Below are 22,299 nucleotides of genomic sequence, written 5' to 3' on the forward strand. Positions count from 1 at the left end.
GAGTCACCACCCTTCCTGGGCCTCAGTTTCTTCATCTGCAAACAGGGATGGCCTGGCCGGGCCGTTATTGAGGGACTGAGGTGTGCTGGGTTGAGCCCTGGAAGCCGCAGTGGTCGCCTCCTCGGTTCAGAAACTGCTTTAGCAGCGGAGGGAAGCAAATGGCCAGTGAAAGCCAAAAGGTGGTTAACTTGGTAGAGGAGAAAATTTTAGAATGTTTATTTTTCTTATTGTGGAAGGAATCACAGTTGGTAAATAAAATGCTGTAAAAGTGAATAAAGCAGAAAATGCAATTCACTCGGCTTTTCTATTGCCACACCTTGGGGTCCCACCCGGAACAGTCGGGAGTGCCGCCTTCTGAATCTTTTCCTCGGTCTCTGAGCATAAATAATTTATAGGCACAGACAGGGGTAGTGTTAAATGAGGTAATACTTAACACCTGATTCTCCCCTCCAAGTACTAACCAGGCCCGACCCTGCTTAGCTTCCGAGATCAGACGAGATCCGGTGCGTTCAGGGTGGACTTACTTAACACGTGATTCTGTAACTCGCTTTTCTCCATGTGGCCAAGGGTGGACACCTTCCCTCACTGGTGGTACCCACGGGTAGCCCCCTTCCTGTCCACTTGCACGGGCATGGTGTGTCCGTCTCCACGCATGCGCACTTGGCCCGTTTCCGCTGATAGCCTTGATAAATATACGCTTTCCTTGCACTTCCGTGAGTTGCTCCGGTGGGTAATTCCTAGAGGGGCAAGCCCGGCATCCAGGGAACCGCGTGCACCCTTAAAATTGTATGCACAGCCGCCAGTCACTCCTCCCCCCCCTCCCCCCCAAAAAAGGTCACTCCGATTTCGAGCACCCATGCTCTGAGTTAAGGGGCCGGTTTCTCCACACCCTGACTGGTCTGACCCCGGGGAGGTGGGCCGGGAGTGGAATCTCCGTCTGCACCTGCTTGATAACTGGGAGACTCAGCTGCTTTCCGTTGTCCGCTGGCTTCTGGTGTGTTCTCTTTGGCGATTTCTCGGTCCCGGTGGTCGCCCATTCTCCGGTCCGCACACCCGCCGCACGCGCACCTCCGGCCAGAAGCGCGGCGCAGGTGAAAGAGTGGAGCTTGTGCCAGCAGTTTTACGGGCAGGGCTGGGCGGCTGCCGACCTCACAGGCTTGTTTGTTGTTCCCTTTCAGAGAAAACCGGAAAGATCCTGACGGCGTTCCTCCGTTTCTATGAGGACCAGTATGGCGTGGCCCTCTTCAACAGCATGCGCCACGAGATCGAGGGCACCGGGGCGCCGCAGGCTCAGCTGCTCTGGCGCAAGGTGAGAGGTGCCGAGCCGGGGTCAGGGTGATGCGGTTTGAACCAGTGGTTTCACGTCCCTGGACCTCAGCTTATCATTGTTGCCTTGATGGGCTCTAGGGTCCCCACCTAACTTCTGAATAGGCGTATAACCCGGTGGTCTTGACCCCTCCATTGGTGGAGCTGGGGCTCTGGAGTCCTTTTAACAGGCCTGGATTCAAGCCCAGCTGCTCTTCTTCAAGGCCAAGTGCCCGTGAGCAAATCACCTTACCTCGTGGAGCCTCAGTTTACTCATCTGTGAAATGGGATGGGAACACGTGCACAGGGCGGTGGTCAGGATTAAAGATGAGAGTCAGCTGGGTGCCTGGAGCAGGGAAGGTGCTCTGGGAGCGCCGGCTGATAACTCAGCCTCGCCAGGCTTGTCATTATCCTGTTGTTAGCAGGATTGTGTTTGCCCAGTAAATATTTGTTGAGTGAGAGATTGGAAAGTGTGTGGCTCCAGCCCGCGGGTGAGCATGGACCCAAGGAGGCAAACAAATCTTCCTGGGAAGGGGACCCTGTGACTGGCCTCCGTGTGGGGCGGGGGGTGGGACAGGCATAGAGGAGGCGAGGGAATGTCAGAACACAGGCGGGGCCGTGAGCGCCTAGCTGGATGCCAGCAGTCTCAGGCCTGAGCCCGTGGGGTGGGAAGCTAGCCCTTGCTCCTCTGGGGGTGGCCCAGGGGGCCCTGACTTAGCCCAGGGAAATCCAGGGCTTTTCCTTTCAGTTACCTTCACTTTCTGTCCCCTGGATGGCCAAGGGGTGGCAGAGGGAAGGTGACAGAGAGGAAGGGTGGCAGCCCCCCGCACCTCCTCTGCAGGTGGCCAGGCCCTGGCGCAGTCAATCAGTAGTCAGGAGGCTCCTTACCCTGGCCAGTGGCCCCTGGACAGGGCACCCCCAGTTTCGCTCTGGGTACCTGGATCAGCTCCCCGCTGGGACTGGGGTCCAAACCAGGTCAGCCAGGCATCCCCAGTGCCAGTTCTTAGGTCCTGAGTGGCTGAGTTCCATGCTTGGTGGGCTCCAAAGTTGCCCTTGGGCACGTCGCCACACCTCTCCCACCCAGTCTGTTGGCTTCCACTGGGCTGCCCGGGACAGCCTGTATGTGGGTTTCGGGGTTCCGAGACAGAATGGCAGAAGAGTGTGGGGGTCTGGCGGGAGGGAACTCGGGGCGCCGGGGCTGGAGCCTCTTGGTAGTTGGTGGTTTGGGCAGTCCAGTCAGCCTTCAGGGCTCCGTCTCCTCACCCGGCAGGTGGGTGCCTCCTGCAGAGCCGTGGTGGGGGCTCTGGGCGAGAATGAGGGGACCAGCGGGGTGCCTGAGGGGTGTGAGGGCACACTTCCTGGGTAACCTCCAGCCCGAGGCCTCACCTTCCCGAGCCTCAGTTTCTCTGTGTGTGGAATGACACTCAGAACAGCCATCGTGGGCCAGAGGAGCGAGTGCAGCCTGCGGGAGGGGGTGGGGATTTTGCGGAAGGGGACCCGCATGGGCCTCTGAGAGGTGATAGAACAGAAAGAGAGCCTGAGAAGGCCCCAGATCGGGAGGGTCAGGGGTGTTTGCTTCCTCTCTTCCCCCTCCCCCTAACCCAAGTGGTGGAAAATATGCCAGTTTACCACAAGACTCCAGAGGGCCCCCCCCCCACAGCTGGCTCACTTGACCTGGCTTTCAGGATGTGTTACCCTTTGGTGGTTTCTCAGCAGGAGGGGGATTGGGGATGGCAGGAGGCATCAGCTGGGGGTGGGGGTAGTTGGGAGGGAGGGAGTGGAGGGGGGATGGCTGCTGATGACATGGAGGGAGCACCCTGAAAGAAGACAGGCAGGCCTGCTGTCAGTGCCACAGTTGTGCCGACCCAGCCAGGGTAGGTGAGGGGCCACGCTGTCCTCCCCTGTCCCACAGACACTCGAGAGACAATAAAACATTTACATGACAAACGGTGCCTCAAAGGAGAGGACAGAGTGCACTCAGACTGAGGGGGGCGCTCTAACCTCGTCTGGGTGGCCCATAAGGGCTTCTTGGAAGAAGGGCCATCTCCGCTGAGGACTACCTAGAAGAGGCCATCAGACTTCGGGAGCAGCGCGTGCAGGCGCCTCCGCTGGCCTTTCAGTGGCTTGTCCAGGATGGCGGAGGCAGCACCCCAGCCAGGTTCCAGTTTCCTGGAGGGCAGGCCAGGGCTGCGCATTAGAGTCCAAGGGCATCACGTGACCCTTTGTGGGCGCTTATAATCACGGCCACCTCCCTGCCTGGTGACAAGAGGGCAGAGGTGCCTGGAGTTGTGGCCTGGACGGGATGTCCTGCAGGCGCACACTTGTGTGGTAGGTAAGGCCAGGCGAGCTGCTCTGGGTGGGCGGAGCTGGGTCCCAGTAACTCAAGATGGAAGCAGTGGCCTATGGGGCGCCTGGGTGGCTCAGTTAAGTGTCTGACTTTGGCTCAGGTCATGATCTCGTGAGTTTGAGCCCCAAGTTGGGCTCTGTGCTGACAGCCCGGAGTCTGCTTCTATTTCTGTGTCTCCCTCTCTCTCTCAAAAACATTGAAAGGGTCACTTGGGTGGTTCAATTGGTTAAGCGTCCAACTTAGGCTCAGGTCATGATCTCATGGTTTGTGGGTTTGAGCCCCACGTCAGGCTCTGTGCTGACAGCTCAGAGCCCGATGCCTGTTTCAGATACTGTGTCTCCCTCTCTCTCTGCCCCTCCCCTACTCATGCTCTGTTTCTGTCTCAATAATAAATTAACAGAAAAACATCCTTAGTAATGGCTTTACTTTAAGTTTATTTTTATTTATTTTGAGAGTTTTATAGAGCAAGTGGGGGAGGGGCAGAGAGAGAGGGAGAGAGGGAGACAATTCCAAGCAGGCTCCCTGCTGTCAGCACAGAGCCCAGTGAGGGGCTCAAACTCACAGAGCTGTGAGGTCATGACCTGAGCGAAATCAGGAGTCGGCCGCTTAACCACTGAGCTGCCCAGACGCACCTCACAATGCCTTTAATATTCGTTGTAGGAGAACTGAAGTAACACGTAAGAGGAGGAAAATGAAATCACCTAAAATCCCTGAAAAGCAGGGATTTTTGGTCCCATTTTGCTACTCCGGAAACCAGCCATTGTGGTAAATCACACTATCTTAATAGAAATAATACTAATTGTCATCATAATAACATCAAATGTTTCTTTTAGAAATAATAGAAATAATACAATGACAATGATCATAGTAGTAAAAAAAAAAACCAACCAGAATTGATGATAAAAACGGCAGTTGTTCTGTGTGGGCACAGTTCATCCAGCTGGCCCAGCCTCGTTCTGGGGGGTTATGCTTATGTCCACCTGCGATGTGGGGCGGGCCGTGGAGCCTTGGGAACTGGGGTCTGCGCTCTGGCCACGCCCCGCCCATTGAAGATTCCCAGCCCGGCGTTGGAAAGCTTTGCAGAGTCCAAAATATTTTGCCTAGACTGTCAGGTTCTGTTTCATTTCCGGCAGGCCTTCCAATGGAAACGAGACTCTGCCATTTGAAAGTCTTAAAAATAAAACCCAAACCTGCAAGCAGCCACCCATTTCGGGCTGCCTCAGGATCTGAGGGTGGACTTGGGGGTTGGGGGGAAGGCCTCCCCGGACCTCCCGCTGCCCCTGAGTGGGGGACTCCTGCCTCCAAATTGGAGGCCTGGGGTCTCATTAGCAAGGGTCTTACCAGGGTGTCAGGAGGGCAGTTTGCTCTTCCTTTCTAGAAAAGATGGAGATTTGAGAGCTGGGTCGAGAGGGGGTCCCTGTCTAAATACAGCCTACTGAGCATAGCTTTGTGACACCGGCAAAGCCCACTGTGTGTGCACGTGGGGTTGGGGGTGTGGGGCGTGGTAGGGGGGACCATTTTCTTTTCCTGTAAATATTTTTATCCTTTGGTAGGAAGCCATCGAGGGGTCCTATTGTTTCAGTACAATGGCTCTCATTTTCCAAGAGTGTTTTGGCATTTCCCCTTGAAGAGTAGCGGATAGGTTGCCGGGGAGAGGGGGCCCCTCTGAAGAGACAAGACAGCAGCTTGCGACCAGGACTTACACCTGACTCCAGCTGCAGGGGCAGCCCCAGAAGCGGAGCGGGGAAGCAGGGGAGGGCTAGGCACTGCCAGTGATCATTTCTCCTCTTATTACATACGATACGGGTTTAGTTTTGCAAAAGTCACCGAATTTATCGCAGAACATATAGAAGCTGTTGAAACTCCGCCCATCCGGGAGTTAGCCTACTCCTTCTGGCCTCTGTATCTCCTTCCTTGAAGTTTCCCGGTGTGGGTTTGCTCAGGAAGCAAGCTCTCAGAGATGGCCACCCTGCGTCCTCCCCGATAAGTCAGTCTGTGCAGCGGGAGACTGACAGACAGAGCCGTCCTAACACTGGCTCCTGCGTGTCTCGAACTGAGCGGACTGCCCATCACGGGCCAACTCTGCCTGGTCCTTGCATGTGTCGTCCTGTGCAGTCAGTACTCAGGATCCTCGGTGAAGTCAGTGCTGTCACTGTTCTCATTTACAGCTGAGGAAACTGAGGCTCAAAGAGGTGAAAGGTCATGTCTGGAGGCGCACTGAATCAGAGGTGGAGTCAAAGCTGAGACTGTTCAGGAAGAGCTGAGCATTTCTCATGCCCACATTGGTCATCAGTCTGCCAGAATGCTGGTCAAACACGAACCCTCCAAACTGAGGTCCCCTTGCACCCCATCCAAATCCGTGGGGTCCATCTTGTCAGCTGGCAGAGCTGGGGAGGCTCCCTGGAGCCACCTTGGCCAGGTTTTTGTTGCCCTGAGGGGAAACTGAGGCCCAGAGCAGGAAAGAGACTTTCCCAGGCACTGGGGCCTTCACCTTACCAGCCGGTGCCTCCATGCTGAGGTGGGGGGTGTGCGGGTTAGCAGCCTGCTGTGGGCTCCAGAGACCTATCCCAAGGTAGGCATGCCTGTCGAGGGCGAGGACAGAGTGGGAGACCTTGGTCCTGGCTGGGCCCTGAATGCTGGTGACTCGCCTGGGTTCAAGTCCTGGCATCACTATGGCTCTAGTTGGACCTTGGGGAAGGCCCTTCATTGCCTTGAGCCTCACTCTCCTTATCTGCCTAGTGGGTGAGCTTTGCCTGAGAGGAGGACTCGGGGAGCTCAGGGTGGGGGGATGTGCCCAGCAGGGGTGAGCACACTGTCCCCTTGTTGGGGGACCCCATTGCCCTGCTGGGCTGTTGGGGGAGCCAGGCCTCACTCCCCGCCCCACCCCACCCCTAGGTGCCATTGGATGAGCGCATCATCTTCTCTGGGAACCTGTTCCAGTACCAGGAGGACAGCAAGAAGTGGAGGAACCGCTTCAGTCTCGTGCCTCACAACTACGGGCTGGTGCTCTACGAGAACAAAGTGGTGAGCCCCGCCCCCCTCGCCTTGGTGGCCCCCCTGAGCCTCATGCTCCGTCCCTTCTCTGCAGCCTCCAGCTCTTTCCGCTGGGTTCCCTTTAAACAGGTATCCAGGCACCCAGCTCTGGGGTCACCTTTCACTTTGCCTCCCCCTGTAACCAACTCGCCACTAGCGCCTCCCACTCTCCAGGTTGCCTCAAGTCCACTAATCCCCCCATTTCCAGGGACCAACCCCCCCCCCCCCACAGCCTCCTTCCTCGCCGGCTTCCCGAAGCTCTTGGACCCCTCCCATCTTTGCTCTTCAATAACCACTGGAGGCTGGCTGTTCTCTTCCCCTGCACTCCCCTCCCCCCGCGTACTCAAGGTTGTGGGCCCATCTTTCCTACCGGATTCTTTTGTTGTTGCAGCCCCCACTCTGTAGTGGGTGGGTAAGCATCCTCCCGATTGTTCCTTATCTTTGCCTTGGGCACCTGGGGAGGCCCCGCCTGGTTGAGCCACAGACCTGATTTCTTCTACCAGACATTTCTCCAGAGTAGCCAAAAGGATGGGCCCAGAGTGTCCTCCATTCAAGGAAAATCAATGTTAAAGAAACATAAACAGTGATTGGGAGCAGCCTGATCGCCCAGGGCATTGGTTCTCAAACTGATAGCCTGAATCAGAATCACCTGAAAGGCCTGTTGAACAGGTTGCTGGGCCTGCCCAGTTTGATCTAGGTCTGCGTGGAGCTGAGAATTTGCATTTCTAACAAGTTCCAGGTGCTGTTGATGGTGCTGCCGACCTAGGACCACCCTTTGCAAATTAGTGCCCTGGAGGTCCTGAGCCATTCTGAAGAAATGTGTTGGGTAGTGACCCCTAGTGGCCAGGTGCAGCATGGCAGCCCTGCTGTATGAGCTATGACCTCAGAACCACTTCTTAGCCACCCTGGTGTAAGAAAGCAGTGTCCAGACCTAATTCTGCTCCAGAGGGGACTTGTGTGGAACTCAGAATCTAGGAATTTGGTGGATGGTTCAGGGTAATGATCAAAGACTGGAGAAGGACAGACCATGTACATGTCCTGGGTTGGCTGTGTGAACTAGTTGGCTGTGTGCGTACCCACCTCTTGGATTGTGAGAATTCTGTGAAAGAAGGCTTGCACTGTCCTTAGCACAGTGCCTGGTGCGTAAGGAACACTCAGCCAGTGGTTGCTGCTGGTAGTAGGGGCGGCGGTGCTGGTCACGCTTGCCGTGCCTGGTGGTGGGGCCCTGTGCTGGTCCTGTTGCTTGGATCATCTCCGTGCTCACGCGGCCCTGTGGGTAGGAGCGGCCCCTGTCCCGGTTTCATGGAGCGGGTGAAGGAGCTTAGTGTCCGCATCACACAGTGTTCAGTGGAGCCAGGATTTGGGCCCAGAGCCCGGATTGGGGTCATTACACCATGTGGTTGGTTCTTTCTCTCTTTCTCTCTATCCCATCCTTCCTTCCTTTCTTTCATTTGTTTTGAAAGAGAGCAAGAATGCAAGTGGGGTTGGGCGAAGAGAGAGGGAGAGAGAATCCCAAGCGGGCTCTCTCGCAGTCCGTGAGGAGCCTGCCTCAGGGCTCGATCTCACAGTGTGAGAGATCATGACCTGAGCTGAAATCAAGAGTTGGGTGCTTAACAGATTGAGCCACCCAAGTGCTCCCAACACCGTGTGGTTTCTAATCAGTGGGTGGGCTCCTCCTCCTCTTCTCTCTCCCTCCTCCCCTTTCCCTCCCCTCCTCTCCCCCACCTCAGGCAGACAACTCTGAGAGGGCCCTGGAGCCAGACCTGGAGATGGGAGTTAGACTTGGCCACACTGTAACCCCGAGGGACCATCCCTCTTGTCCCTTCCTCAGGCCTATGAGCGGCAGGTCCCACCGCGGGCTGTCATCAACAGCGCAGGCTACAAAATCCTCACCTCCGTGGATGAGTACCTGGAGCTGGTTGGCAACTCCTTACCAGGTAAGGGACCTCCCCCATCCCGGGTCCAGGTGCCTTGCTGAGGCCCAGGATGTTGCCAGGGGAGAGGGCAGCCCTGATCCCAGAGCTCTGGGCTCCGTGTTTGCAGAGAGAAGGGCCAGGCCTCAGCGGGGAGGCTGAGGGGGGTTTGCCTGAGGGCACCCAGTGAACGGGTGTTGGCTCCCACCTGCGAGCCCGCTTCTGAGCCTTGGTGTCACAGCTATGCAGTGGGGGTCCCACTCTCTGCCCCTCCCATCCTCCCTGGAGAGGATGACCGAGGCGGACCTCTTTGTAAACTGTGGAGTCAGTACTGCATTTGTGAGCAGTTATTCTAGGGGTCCTCTTTCCGCCCCACCCTGCCGGGGACTCCCAGAAGCCTTACGGGAACACATCTGCCTCCCAGATGATCCCAAGGAAACTGGGGAGAGGCTGATGGGGGGGCAGCGTGTGCCCTTGGCTGGGGCTTGGGAGTAAAGTGCCCCGTGTGGTTGAGGGCCCAGCTGCAGCCCGGAGTTCCTGGATTCCAGCCCCGACTCTGGCTTTGTTTTTGTTGTGTCTTCTCCGGCAACTTGGCACTGAGTGGACTGACCTTGGGGTGTTGTGTAGACCCCTGGAGATGCTGTGCACACCCAAGCCTCACCCTGGGACTCAGAGCCAAGGCGCAAAGAAGAACTGTCGTTGTATTATTAACAGTGGCGAGGTCCCAGCCCAGGGCCACTTATCTAACCGGATCTTGAATATCCATGCGGACAAAATAGAGAAAAATCTCCTTTTATTATCAGCCCTCCGTTCCACCCTTGGACATTTAAGCCACACTTTGGCCCGCATGGCTGAAATTTGAAGGGAAACCCAAGAAGGTAATGCTCGGCCCTTGGGCCGGAGGGCTCTGACTGAGTGTTACTTGTGCTCTAGGCACTGAGTGTAGAACCTTCCTCGTGATGCAGCGCCAGCTCGAGAAATGAGTCTGCACAGACACCAGGGGATTTAGAGGTCCCTTTAGCCAAGCCCTGGGGGGTGCAGTGAACCTAAAAGGATGCTGCCTTCTTGCTGACTCACTGGTCAGCCCAGAACAGGCCAACCCTCTCTGGGCTGGAGCCAGCAGCCCCTCGGAGCCAGGTCCAGGGATCCGCTGTCCGCTATCCCCTGGCAGGGGGAAACTGCGGGGGGCAGCGGCTCAGGGGACCCTGTCTCTGCAGGGACCACAGCCAAACCGGGCAGTGCCCCCATCCTCAAGTGCCCCACACAGTTTCCGCTCATCCTCTGGCACCCCTCCGCACGGCACTACTACTTCTGCATGATGACGGAAGCCGAGCAGGACAAGTGGCAGGCGGTCCTGCAGGACTGCATCCGGCACTGCAACAACGGTGAGCGGTCCTCAGGCTCCGGAGTGGTGGGGGGAGGGGCGCGGCCCAGCTTCGGCGCCGAGTCGCGACACCTGGTGGCCAAGTGCAGTGTGGCAACCCTGCTCTACTAGCCAGTGTTAAGTGTCTGGCTCAGGCTGTAGGAAGCCACTGGGATGTTGCCCTTTAACTCTTTTCCTTGAAGAAAACAGTTCTGTGCTGCTCAGGCGAGGGTGGGGGGTGGAGGAAATTCTGCGAAATTGTTGTCAGAGGGGTATGATTATAGAGCCTTTGGACCCTGGAGAATCACAATCCTGATTCTGCCCCTTCCTGGCAATGTGACTCTTGGAGCCTGTGTAAAATGGGATAATAGTCCCTCCTGAGTCGTAGGGTGTTTGTGAGGAATCACAGTGAGAGTCCACTTGATGCTTGGTAGAGACTTCCTTATTTAATATAAAAAAACTCTTATTTTACTTTATTTTTTAACTTTATTTTGAGGGAGAGAGCACACGTGTATGTGTTAGAGGGGCAGAGAGACAGAGAATCCCAAGCAGGCTCGATGTGGGATTAGATCTGTTGAACTGTGACATCATGACCTGAGCCGAGATCAAGAGTCGGACATTGAACTGACTGAGCCACCCAGGGTCCCCTAAAAAGACTTTCTTTTGAAGCAGTATCTACACCCAACATGGGGCTTGAACTCACAACCCCAGGCTCAAGAGTCGCATGCTCCACCAACTGAGCCAGCCAGGAACCTCAGGACTTCTTTTATCGTATCACTTCTCACCTTACCCCTGACGTGTAGGGCAGCCTGGAAGTTCATGTCCTTCTTCAGGGCCTCCGTGTTCCCTTCTGTAAAGTTATGAGGTCTCTCTCTGCTCACTCATTCATTCGACATTTTTAGTGTCTGGGCACCGAGCTTCCTGCCCCTGTGCTTCTGGGGGGTGCTGGGGGGAAGACAGATGTTAAACAGGAGGAGAGGCCGCGTGGGGTGCTGGGGGGTGCTGACCCTGCGTGTGCAGAGAGGGTGGACTTGCAGAGGCCGCATGCGCCCTTGAGCTAAAGGTTCAGCTGGGACCTGAAGGGTGAATGGTCATTGAGTGGAGGGAGGAGGCCAGGGAGGAATGTTCTAGCCTTGAGCTTGAGCGGGAAGGGCAGCCCTGAGGCAGGAACCGGCTAGAGGAGGAATTGCCTGAGGCCCTGCAGTGGGGGAGGGTGACCCAATGTGCTGGTTGTGGGGGAGGCGGGTCAGGAGGGCCCTCCTGGGCTCTTTGGAGCTTGATCAAAATAGGGACATTGGGGCACGGAGGATCTTTCTGCCCTTGGGGAAGGAATGACCTGTGCTGGGTGTTCCCACCTGCCTCCTGGTGACCTGGCCTGGGGCACTGGGGGTGGGGGCAGAGCCACCTGCGGGGGTGGCTGGACAGTGTCCGTCACTCATGCCTGGAGGCCTGGCTGCTGTGGGGACTCGGCTCTCCCCACCCATCCTTTCGAGCCACCTCTGGTCTGGAATCTGGGAGGTGGGAGGAACCAGGTCTTCAGTCAGGCCAACTGCTGTCACCTGGGCCCGGCCCTGCCACCCGCAAAAGGCCTCCTGTTCCCTGATCCCCACGGAGAGGGGGCGGGCTGCTGGGCCTGGGCTGGGCGGAGCCCATCTGGGCTCTGGCTGCTTCTCCCTTTCTCCCTCCCTCCCTCCCTCCCTCGCCCCAGCCCCAGCCCAGCTCTGCCCTCTCCAGGTTTCTAGGGCTAATGGCTGATCGGGCAGGGCTGCTCCAGGCCAGGTTGGGGGTGGGCTCCCCAAGTGCACCATGGGAGGATGACAGGTTCGAGCTCTGTGGGATCGATGGGAGGGCTAAAGGCGCTGGTGTGGGCAGAGCTCTCTGGCTGTGGGCGGGGCACAGCGCAGAGATCTCACCGGGGAAGCTGAGGGAAGCCCATGGGTGTGGGCGCTGTGGGCAGGAGGGAGGCGGGGAAAGAAGGGGCATCCGGTGCTTGGTTTTAGAGAAGCCTTCTCTCCACCCTGAGGACTGTGGGAAAGTTCTCCGCTTCCTCCAGCTGGGAGGCGGGGCCTGGAATTTTCGGAGCCTGGAATTGCTCACTCCGGGGGCTGCCAGGAAGTGGGGGTAGGGGGTGGGGAAGGAGGCCAAGCTGGGGGGACGCCAGCCCGGCTCAGGGCCCCCCTCACATCCTGCATTCCTGGAGCAGCTGGGGGTGGCAAGAGGCCGCTGGGGCACTGAGCTGAGCCCTCAGGGTGGGCCTGGGCTCCGTAGGTCAAGGCCTCTTCCTGTCTGACTGCCATCCCCCTTAGCCTGCTGCCAGGGGCTGAGGAATGCAGTTTCCTTTCTCAGCTTGACCCCGAGGACCCCACAGGCAGGAAGTCTCCATGTCTGGCTGGAGTCCCCGCGTTGGAGCCCTAAGGCTGCCATTCCCTCCATAGCCCTGTGTCTGTCCTCCAGCCAGTAACTCGGTGTCTCTGAGCCCGTGTCCTCTTCAGGAAAAGCGGGGCTGTCTGAGGATCGGATGAGGAATGTGTGAGAGGTCTCAGTCCGGGGCTGGTGTCTCGGTCGGCTGGGGCTGCGCTAACAAAGTGCCACAGACTGGGGTGACCTAAACCACGGTTCTGGGGGTGGGAAGGCCAGGGTCAAGCCCGCTTAGCTATCTTCTGTGGCGTCTCTGCCTGAGTTGCAGATGACCGTCTTCTCCGTGTCTGCACCCAGTTCTCCCTCCACGGGCGCACGTTTTGCATCCAGATTCTCTCTTCCAAGGACACCAGCCATATTGGACCAGGGCCCACCCTCATGTTTTCGTTTTATCTTAATTACCTCCTTAAGGGCCCTATGTCCAGATCAGTCACCTTCTGAAGGACTAAGGGGTTAGGTCTTTAACATAGGAAGCTGGCGGGGGTGAGGGGGGCACAGTGCAGCACCCCCCCTCCAAGAGCCAGGTAGCGGGGGAGCAGAGAGCTCAGGAGGGGACCCCTGTCTTACAGAAAACTCAGAGCTCAGCGAGCAGAGTCGAGGTGGCCTGAGGGGCTGAGGCTGCACCCAGAGCCAGGGCTGGGACCTCGCGGCCCCTTCCTGCCGCCCCAGCCTTCCCTCTCCCCTTCCTGCCCCTGCAAGCGGCCCTGCCACTACCCCTGGCCTGTCGTCTGTAGGATGGAAATGCCTTCTTGTGAGAGACGTTGCGTGTAACGCACAGCCCCCATTTTCTAGGCAAAACCTGGTCTCTGGGAACGCATACTTCTCCTGAGAGCCTGGGTGAGGGAGATCCTCCCCCGGCCCCGCGGGCAGCAGCCCCCTCAGGGGCTCTGCGCGGCCTCCCAGCTCGCTCTGCTCCAGTCGCACCAGCCTGATCTCTAGTCCCTGAAACGTAGTGGGGAGACCCTCCTCCTCCCGCTCCCCTGTCCGCTCCCCGGTCCCGGTCCGTGGAGCTGCCACCGCGGGGAGGGGGCTGAGCCCCCCTCGGACTCTGCCTGGGATTCCTGCAGTCAGCCATGTGGGAGGGAGTCCTCCCCTCCCGACAGGGGCTTTTTCTCTGTGGGGGTGACTCAGCCCGCAGTCATCGCTGTGGGAGCTGCGGTTTCGGAGGTGCGGGCTGCTGGTCCCCTTCCTGCCAGGGTGGCTGCCGCTGCGGCTCCCAGTGCCCAACCGTATTCTTCCCCAGGCCGGATGTTGCAGCTTCCTGCCACTCGCCTCCCCAGCCGCGGGACTAGGGGGCAGTCACCTCCTCAGCACTGGGAAGGTGGGCGTAGTCACGTGGCCCACCAGTAACCCAGCAGTGATAGCACCACCACCAGCACGGACCCGGCACCGGTGTTTTCTGGTCAGACCTGGACGTGGTGGTGAATGGGGCCGACCCGGGGCAGCAAGGGCAGTGGGTCCCTGCAGCTGCCGGGGCCTCATGGTGGATGTTCAGGGCACTGTGCCCACTGTTGGGAAGAGGAAACTGAGGCCCATAGGGTTCAATGATCTGGAACAAGGCTTGGCAAACTACAGTGCAGGGACCAGACGTCGGGCGTTGCCTGTTTTTGTAAATCAGGTTTTCCCGGCCCGTGGATTCCCGGGGTGGCCGTGGCTCCTTCCGCGCCGGCGTGGCGGCCCCAGGGAGGCAAGGGCAGCGCACGTCCGGCCTGCGGAGCCGAGAATCCTCGCTGGCTGGCGTCTGGCAGGGGACGTTTGCAGGCCCTCCCTGATGCAGACAGTAAGGGGAGGGGCAGGACTGCCCCCTCTCTGCTGTGCCGGTCACCTCCCCTGGCACGGCGAGGCGCCCTCTGGGCCTGGCTCTGCCACCCAGCGACCCGACCTCAGAGCCTGCCTGTTGATCTGTAAAGTCGTGTTAAGACCAGAGTTGAACGTGGTTGGGAAGAGCGAAGAAGAGGAGCGTGCAGCGGTCATGGCCTTGGTGCCGCCGGGGAGGGTTATTCTCGCTGTCACGGTCTTTGCGAGGACTGCCGTCACCGTCACCGGGAGGGCGGTGGAGTTGCAGGTGGGGTGTGCACGTAGCGAGGGGGCGTTCGGGCAGTCAATCGGCTGGTCTCGGTGGAGGCTGTGGGGCCCTCCCACGGACTCCTCCCTCCTCCTCCTTCCTGGGCAGGGATCCCCGAGAACTCCAAGGTGGAGGGCCCCGCGTTCACGGACGCCATCCGCATGTACCGCCAGTCCAAGGAGCTGTACGGCACCTGGGAGATGCTGTGTGGGAACGAGGTGCAGGTGAGGAGACCGAAGTCCCCCTCAGGTCCAGAGGGGAGAGCCACGCAGAGACTCTGGGCGCAGGGGCGCTCCTGGCTTGTGAGGAGCCAACAAGGTCATTTTGGACAGGTCAAGATAATTTATTGCATCTGATCATTTTACTTATTTTATCTGACCGCTTACGGATCACCTATCCTGAACCAGGTGCCAGGGTGCTGCTGGCCCTTAGTCTGGCTCTCTGTCTAGCAGGAGAAGCAGACCTTTGACAGATAAGCATACATACTTCTCTGTGCAAGTGAGGGGGAAGGGGGTGCAGTGTTCCAGAGAAGGAGGCTGCATGTGCAAAGGCCCTGAGGTGGGACCCCTGATGCTGAGGATCCTGTAGGTCCCTCCAGCAGGTAAGCTGGGACCTGGCACAATGATGTTCGGGAGAGAGGACAGTGGAGAGGCCCAGAGGAGGTGGGGCTGGCGTGGCCAGGCCTCTGGAACGTGGGGAGGAGCCTGCCTGCCAGCCAGCCATGCCCTAACCCCTGCCCCGGCGTGTGGCTCCTGGTCCTAGATCCTGAGCAACCTGGTGATGGAGGAGCTGGGCCCTGAGCTGAAGGCGGAGCTCGCCCCGCGGCTGAAAGGGAAACCGCAGGAGCGGCAGCGGCAGTGGATCCAGGTGGGCGGCGCGGGCGTGGGGCGGGGGTCCTGCACCTGCCCGGCCCCCTCACTCTGACCTGACCCTGCGGCGCTGCCCACAGATCTCAGACGCCGTGTACCGCATGGTGTACGAGCAGGCCAAGGCGCACTTCGAGGCGGTGCTGGCCAAGCTGCAGCAGGCCCGGCCCGCCATGGAGGCCACCATCCGCACGGACATGGACCAGATCATCACCTCCAAGGAGCACCTGGCCAGCAAGATCCGGGGTAGGCAGCCACCCGCTGTGCCTCTGGGCCAGGCGGGCCGCCGGCGTGCCCCGGACTCACGTACTTCTCACACTGCTGCCTTGATTCAGTGGTCACTTAGCAAGTTTTAATGTTTATTTTTGAGAGAGAGAGAAAGAGAGGGAGGGAGAGAGGGAGAGCGCGAGCACACACATGCTTGTGGGGGCGGGGCAGAGAGAGAAAAGGGGACAGAGGATCCGAAGCAGGATCTCTGCTGACAGCGGAGGGCCCCATGCAGGACTCGAACGCCCAAACCATGAGGTCATGACCTGAGCCAAAGTCAGACGCTTAACCGACTGAGCCACCCAGGTGCCCCTTCAATGGTCATTTTTAAAAACGAAATCAAATCAGGGCTGACGTTCTTCCCACCCCCGGGAGTTGTTTCGGGGCTATTTCTGCAAACTGGGACTTGAAGATGTAAAGTTTGTCAAGGAACTTCAAGCCTTTTGCTTATCTAGGGTCAGTGACGGACTTGACCCTGTGGTTAGTACAGGTGTCCGTTTAACCGTGATGATTCACTTTGATCATGTCTCACTCTTCGGGGACTGCTTCAGGCCCCCTGCACCCCCACATAGAGGCCGTGAGTGGTTTTAGGGCCCGGCCACCGCCTGAGGCTCCCAGCTCTGTCCCTCGTGAGCTGTGAGCCGGACGGAATACTGAGAGCTGACATTTGTCTTGAGGACAAACAGCAGCAGGTGGGCAGAGGAGAGGGAGGGACCTCGAGGCAGCCCCTGGGTGAAAACGCCTGGGTCAGAGAGCCCGCCGCCCCCCCCAGCAAGCGAGCCGGGCACCCCGGCTCCGTGTGCCGAGACCCGGAGGCTCGCTGTGTCTAGCAGAGGGGGTTTGGTTTGGTTCAAGCAGTACAATGGTTAGCGAGGGGTTTCTCTCCACATCGAGCGAAGCAGAAGGCTGATCTCTCTGGACTAGCAGTTTTCTTAGCTTCTTGCCATCAGAGTTTTAGATAGACCGGGGTCCAATCTCAGAATCCCCCTTTTTAAAAAAAAATTTTTTTTTTTGGAGAGAGAGTGAGTGGGGGAGGGGCAGCCTCCAGGCTGAGCGCTGGCAGCAGACGGCCTGATGTGGGGCCTGAACTCACAAACCGACTGCGCCCCCCAGGCGCCCCTCCCCTGGGTTTGATGCCTGTAGCCACGACACAGGTTGCCGATGTCACTAGTGGTTTTCTCTGAGAGCTCGGGGCTCCAGGCGGCTGGGGCCGTGCCCTCAGCTCACCCGCTCCCTGTGCGCGCAGCCTTCATCCTCCCCAAGGCCGAGGTGTGCGTCCGGAACCACGTCCAGCCCTACATCCCGTCCATCCTGGAGGCCCTGATGGTGCCCACCAGCCAGGGCTTCACCGAGGTGCGGGACGTCTTCTTCAAAGAGGTGACCGACATGAACTTGAACGTCATCAACGAGGGCGGTGCCGACAAGCTGGGTGAGGTGAGGCCAGGCCCCTGCCCAGGGGATGGAGTGCCTGCTGGGGAGGGCTGAGGTGTGGGGCACGGGGGACAGAACTCCGAGAAAAGGGGGTTGCTGACCTCCGCCACCAGGCCTTATAGGCCAGGTGGGTTCCTGAAGTATCAAAGGATGTAACGGAGAAGGGAGGGAGGGAAGCGGGGGAGCCAGGAGGTAGAATGACTTACGTCCCTTTCACGTACCCCACCGCTGGGACCAGCCCATCGCTCTCACTTCTCAGTGACCTGGTTCTCAGGGTGCACGTCCTATTTTGGGGTGCTCGGGGTTGTCAGATGCAGACAGAACTGATCCCACCATCTTTGCTCTCCTCTTTCACACCCTGTGCTGAGGGGTCCACGGGCAGTAAGAATCCTAGAAACTGAGAACCAGAGAGGACCTTAGAGATCATGAGAAACGGTCTCCTAATTTCGAGGCTGAGGCTCAGAGAGGGTGAGCGACTTGCCCAAGGTCCCCTCGTGCCCCAGGAGAGCCTCACTGCTGGCCCGTGCTGCTCCGGCCTTCCTGCCCGGGGCTACCCTGGCTTACACTGCCAGCACGCCCTGCGGGCAGGGCAGGGCAGGGGTCTGCAGGCCCCGCCCCCGAGGCCCCACTCAGGTCCCGTGTGTCCCCACCTCCCTGCAGTACATGGAGAAGCTCTCCCAGCTGGCCTACCACCCCCTCAAGATGCAGAGCTGCTACGAGAAGATGGAGCTGCTGCGGCTCGATGGGCTGCAGCAGCGCTTCGACGTGTCCAGTACGTCCGTGTTCAAGCAGCGAGCCCAGATCCACATGCGAGAGGTGGGCCCCGGAGCACCCCCCCCCCCACCTCTCCCAGGCCCAGTCTGGGGGGGGGAGGCCCTTCCCCCACCCCTACCCCAGGCCTACACGATGGCCCCTGTGCAGCCTGTGGAGAGCTCACTCCTGCTCCGGCCTCTCGGGCGCTCCCGCCTGCTAAATGCCTGTCCCTGTTCACCTGGCCAATCTGGACTCCTCTCTCAGGTCTCCACCTCAAGACCCCTTCCTCCAGGAAGCCCTCCTTCATCCCCAAATCCCTTCCTTCAGGGCCCAGGACCCCAGTTTCCTTGAGGCAGGGACAGGCCCAGGGCCTGGCACTATGCCGGCCCACAGTAGACAGAGAAGACGTGGGCAAACGAGAGACAGCACGCAGGCCGCCCCTGCGCTTCCCAGCAGGCCCGGTGGGGGCATGCAGGAGGGGGCTGTGCTCCCCGCGGGGCCTTCACGCACCCCGTGGTGTGCCCTGCAGCAAATGGACAATGCCGTGTACACCTTCGAGAGCCTCCTGCACCAGGAGCTGGGGAAGGGGCCCACCCGGGAGGAGCTGTGCAAGTCCATCCAGCGGATCCTGGAGCGGGTGCTCAAGGTGAGGCCCCGGCCCAGAGGGGGACGGCCAGGCTCAGGTCAGACCCTGGCCTTCTGTCCCCCTGACCTGGAGACCCCGCCCCGGCCCCTCTTCCCTGCCAGAAATACGACTATGATAGCAGCTCAGTGCGGAAGCGGTTCTTCCGGGAGGCGCTGCTGCAGATCACCATCCCGTTCCTGCTCAGGAAGCTGGCCCCCACGTGCAAGTCGGTGAGCGCCCCCCCCCAGCCTGCTGCAGGCCCCCCTCCCCGGCCCCCCGCAGCCCCTGACCCCGCCCTGTCTGTCCCTCCCTCCCCCGCCACTGCAGGAGCTCCCCCGGTTCCAGGAGCTCATCTTCGAGGACTTCGCCCGCTTCATCCTGGTGGAGAACACGTATGAGGAAGTGGTGCTGCAGACGGTCATGAAGGACATCCTGCAGGGTAAGGGCGGGGGGAGGTGGAGTGCCGCACTGCCCGGCAGGGGGTGGGGGGGGTTGGTAGATGGTACTAAGAGGTCTTCCTGCCAAGACTGAGGCTGGCGTTAGGCACGCTGTGTGGCCTTAGGGTAGCACTGCTTCTCTGGGCCTTAGTGTCCTCTCAGCTCTTTGGCCTTAGGTATCAGAGGGGTGACAGGTTGGCATAGTGCTTACCCGCTGGGGCTGCTCTTTGCCAGCAGTGAGGCTGGGAGACGCCAAGTCCGGCTGTCGGGAGGCCTGGCGGGGATGATGCGGGGGCCCTGGACCCCGCGGTGAGTGTGCTGCCCCCGACTTTGGCCCCGCAGCCGTGAAGGAGGCCGCGGTGCAGAGGAAACACAACCTGTACCGGGACAGCATGGTCATGCACAACAGCGACCCCAACTTGCACCTGCTGGCGGAGGGTGCACCCATCGACTGGGGGGAGGAGTATGGTGGCAGCGGTGGGGACAGCAGCAGCCCAAGCGTCCCGGAAGCAGCCCCCCTCTCGGAAAAGCGACGGCGTGGCAAGCAGGTGGTGTCCGTGGTCCAGGACGAGGAGGCGGGGCTGCCTTTTGAGGCTGGCTTGGAGCCACCATCACCTGCGTCCCCGGACAGTGTCACCGAGCTCCGTGGTCTGCTGGCCCAGGATCTGCGGGCCGAGAGCCCCCCACCAGCTGGCCCTCTGCTCAACGGGGCCCCCTCCCAGGAGAGCCCCCAGCTCGGGGCAGCCTCTGAGGCCCCCTCGCCGCCAGCCTCGCCCCTCCGGCAACCCCCTCCTGGAAAAGCTGCGGACCTTGAGCCCTCCAAACCTAGTGACCAGGAGACCGGGGAGCAGGTGTCCAGCCCCGGTGGCCGCCCCCCCATCCACACCACCACTGAGGACAGCGCAGGGGTACAGACTGAGTTCTAGGCTGGTCACCCCTGAGCCGCTGCTGGACATGGCCTGTGGGTCACCCCCTCCAAGGCGCGGGCAGGCTTTGCTCCAGGCAGGGGAGCCCCGGGTCTGTGCCTTGGGGTAGAGGTGGGATGGGGCTGGGCAGGGGTGGCCCACCTGAGTCACTTTACTGGGTTTGGTCACACTTCGCTCCTGTTTTCTCTTCTGGGGGCTGATCTTGGGCTTCCTGCTTGTGCCGGGAGCTGGGCACAGCCGAGGGGCTGAGGTGTACCTGGTGGTCACCGCCTCCCTGGGTCCTCCCTTTCTGCCTTTTGCAGCCTTGGTTTCCCTCACGGGTGTCGCCAGCTTTCTCAGACGGAGGCAGAGTGGTCACTTGCTTCCTTAGCTACTGGGTTCTCTCCCTTCTCACCAAGGCCTGTTCACCGGAGCTGGGAGCACTGGGGCCCGGCTCTGGGCCCCCAGCTGGCAGTTTTGGAGTGGACACTGGCCTCCCGTCCCTGTTCTGGGTGAGGGGAGGTGCAAGGAGGGGACTTGAGGGGGAATGCCTAATGGAGGAGGGGTGGGGGGTTTGGAGTGGAATGAGAAGGGCCCAGAATGTGCTGGTCTGTGGAGAGGAAGTGTCCCGAGGGAGGGAAGGAGGGCGTTGTGGGGAAGTAGTGCTGGGAGTGTCTTCAAGGCAGGCCGAGGTGGCAGAGGGAGGCTGCTGGAAGTGGAGCAGGCTTCTGCACCCGCCTCGCCCCACCCGCTTAGCCTGTCTCCTGCCTCTTACGGGCACCCAGCCTCTGGGAGTCCCTCGGTTCCCCCTTGCCTGTCCTGCGGCCACACGCTGTGGGGTGGGACGGAGGGGAGTGTGGCCGTGTGCTTGGAGATGGGTCCGGGGGGTGTAGATTCCTCTGTGGGCCACCCCCAAGGTACGCACTGTCCGCCGGGGAGCGGAGTGCAGCTCCCCGAGGCGCTGCTGGTAACCCCTCTGGGGCCCTGGGCTCAGGCTCTGGGGCCGTCGCTGCCTTCAAGTCACCAAGTCACCTCAAGCCTGAAGATTCCCTTCTCAGATGTCCTCCTGTAGCGACTTGTTCCCGGGGCTGAAGGTCTAGCCAAGGTAGCCGCACGCTGGCAGCCCCCTCTACCCCGCGCCCTCGGTCCCCTTCTGAGGGCAGGGGCTTCAGACCCATGGGACATAACGGCAGCGGCCGGTGCTCAGGGTCCCCCAGCCGGACAGTCCACTGCCTCACTAACCCGCCTCCTCGTTCTGTGTCCGGATGCAGACGCTCTCCTCTAGTGCCTTGGGGTTTTCTCAGTCATCATTCCTGGATATTGTACTGAAAATATTATGCAAACTGTTTAAACTTTACTAATCAATAAATGAGTTAAAGCCAGTGGCCTGTGTGCATGGTGCTGGCGGGGGAGACCCGGGCCGGAGCCGTCTCCCAGCCTGTGCACCCCGGCTGGCTGGGCCCCGTGCGTGGTCCGAGCGCCTGTGCTCCCCCATCGCAGAGGAAACCACCCCAAGAGAAGGGGTGCAGGGCGTGCAGGTGACGGTCTGTTGGGGGCTCGGTGCAGGGTGTGCCTCAGGCAGCCCTCTGGCAATGGGGCGGCCAAGGGGGATGGCCCCAGGGTGGCCGCAGTGGGGGGTTGGGCCCTGGGCTCGAGCTGGATCCTCGGATCCAAACAGTGGACAGTGGTGTCAGTTCTCCAGCCCCCTCCCCGCCCCAGCACTTACTGCGGTTTGTGCCCTAGGAGCCCAGAGCCGCTCCAGGACGCGGGCATCCTCATTACCACCGCATCACCGCCGGGTAAACTGAGGCTTAGGAAGGTGCGGCTCCTTGGTGGAGGTTAGGGGCAGGGGACACAACCCCTGGCTTCCCTGATGCCAACCTGTCCCCGGCGGCCTGTGGGTGAGGGCTGGTCAACAAAGGCTGAGGTGAGAAATAGCAGGGACTCGGGGGCCAGAAACCAGAGTCCTGCACGGTCTTGCCCGTTGTCCTTGGCAAGTCCCTACACTCATCCTCCGGCTCTGCATCTCTAAGAGCAGGACGGGGTGGTCGTAAAAGCTCTCCCCGGGCCTAGTGAGGAGTGCAGGCGGTTCAGAAAACACTGTGCCCTAAGGAGCCCTGCCCACCCAGGTCTCAGCCTCCCCTCTCGGCCGAGGGGAGCCCAGGTTTGGGGCAGGGGATCCACTGAGCTCCCCAGGTCGGGGATGGGGATGGGAACAGGCCCCAGCTCTTGCCTGGGAAGCAGAATTTACTTATCCTTTTTCAGCCCACAGGATGATGGTTGCTAACGAGGCAGGGAAAAGGAGGCCTGTGGAGACAGGGTGGGCTCTGCCACCCCAGGTCCAGGTCCCCGGCTTCCAGCATTGCACCTGGGTGAGCACTCAGTGCCCCCTGGTGGCCACCGGCCTGCATTAGGGCCCCATCCAGTCCTGCACTGAATGCATGGGGACAAGAGTCTCCGTAGGCTGGCCAGGGTGGAGTGAGCTGGAGGCAGAGCTCAGGCACCCCCCTCAGGCCCAGCTCCCCCCCCTCAGACCCAGCTCCCCCCTCCCCCAGGCCCAGCTCCCCCCCC

General features: G+C 60.0%; 1 protein-coding gene and 1 long non-coding RNA gene across 2 annotated transcripts; one reads left to right on the plus strand and one right to left on the minus strand.

The window, feature by feature from the left end:
- Nucleotides 1-240: 240 nt before the first annotated feature.
- Nucleotides 241-1,128, minus strand: LOC115276210. The gene is made up of 3 exons (XR_003901860.1): nucleotides 944-1,128; nucleotides 525-737; nucleotides 241-374 (listed from the first exon to the last, which is right to left on the minus strand). It is a non-coding gene; the product is annotated as an uncharacterized LOC115276210 (long non-coding RNA).
- A 47-nt stretch (nucleotides 1,129-1,175) lies between these two features.
- On the plus strand, nucleotides 1,176-21,110 carry NIBAN2 (niban apoptosis regulator 2). The gene is made up of 13 exons (XM_029920103.1): nucleotides 1,176-1,309; nucleotides 6,548-6,676; nucleotides 8,517-8,622; nucleotides 9,816-9,983; nucleotides 14,553-14,668; nucleotides 15,207-15,311; nucleotides 15,394-15,556; nucleotides 16,824-17,011; nucleotides 17,669-17,824; nucleotides 18,291-18,407; nucleotides 18,509-18,616; nucleotides 18,714-18,825; nucleotides 19,166-21,110. The coding sequence occupies exons 1-13, from the start codon at nucleotides 1,253-1,255 to the stop codon at nucleotides 19,747-19,749; spliced, it is 2,109 nt and encodes a 702-aa protein (XP_029775963.1). The 5' UTR covers nucleotides 1,176-1,252; the 3' UTR covers nucleotides 19,750-21,110.
- Nucleotides 21,111-22,299: the final 1,189 nt, after the last annotated feature.

The sequence above is a fragment of the Suricata suricatta genome, chromosome 13, assembly GCF_006229205.1.
Source record: "Suricata suricatta isolate VVHF042 chromosome 13, meerkat_22Aug2017_6uvM2_HiC, whole genome shotgun sequence".
NCBI lineage: Eukaryota > Metazoa > Chordata > Mammalia > Carnivora > Herpestidae > Suricata > Suricata suricatta.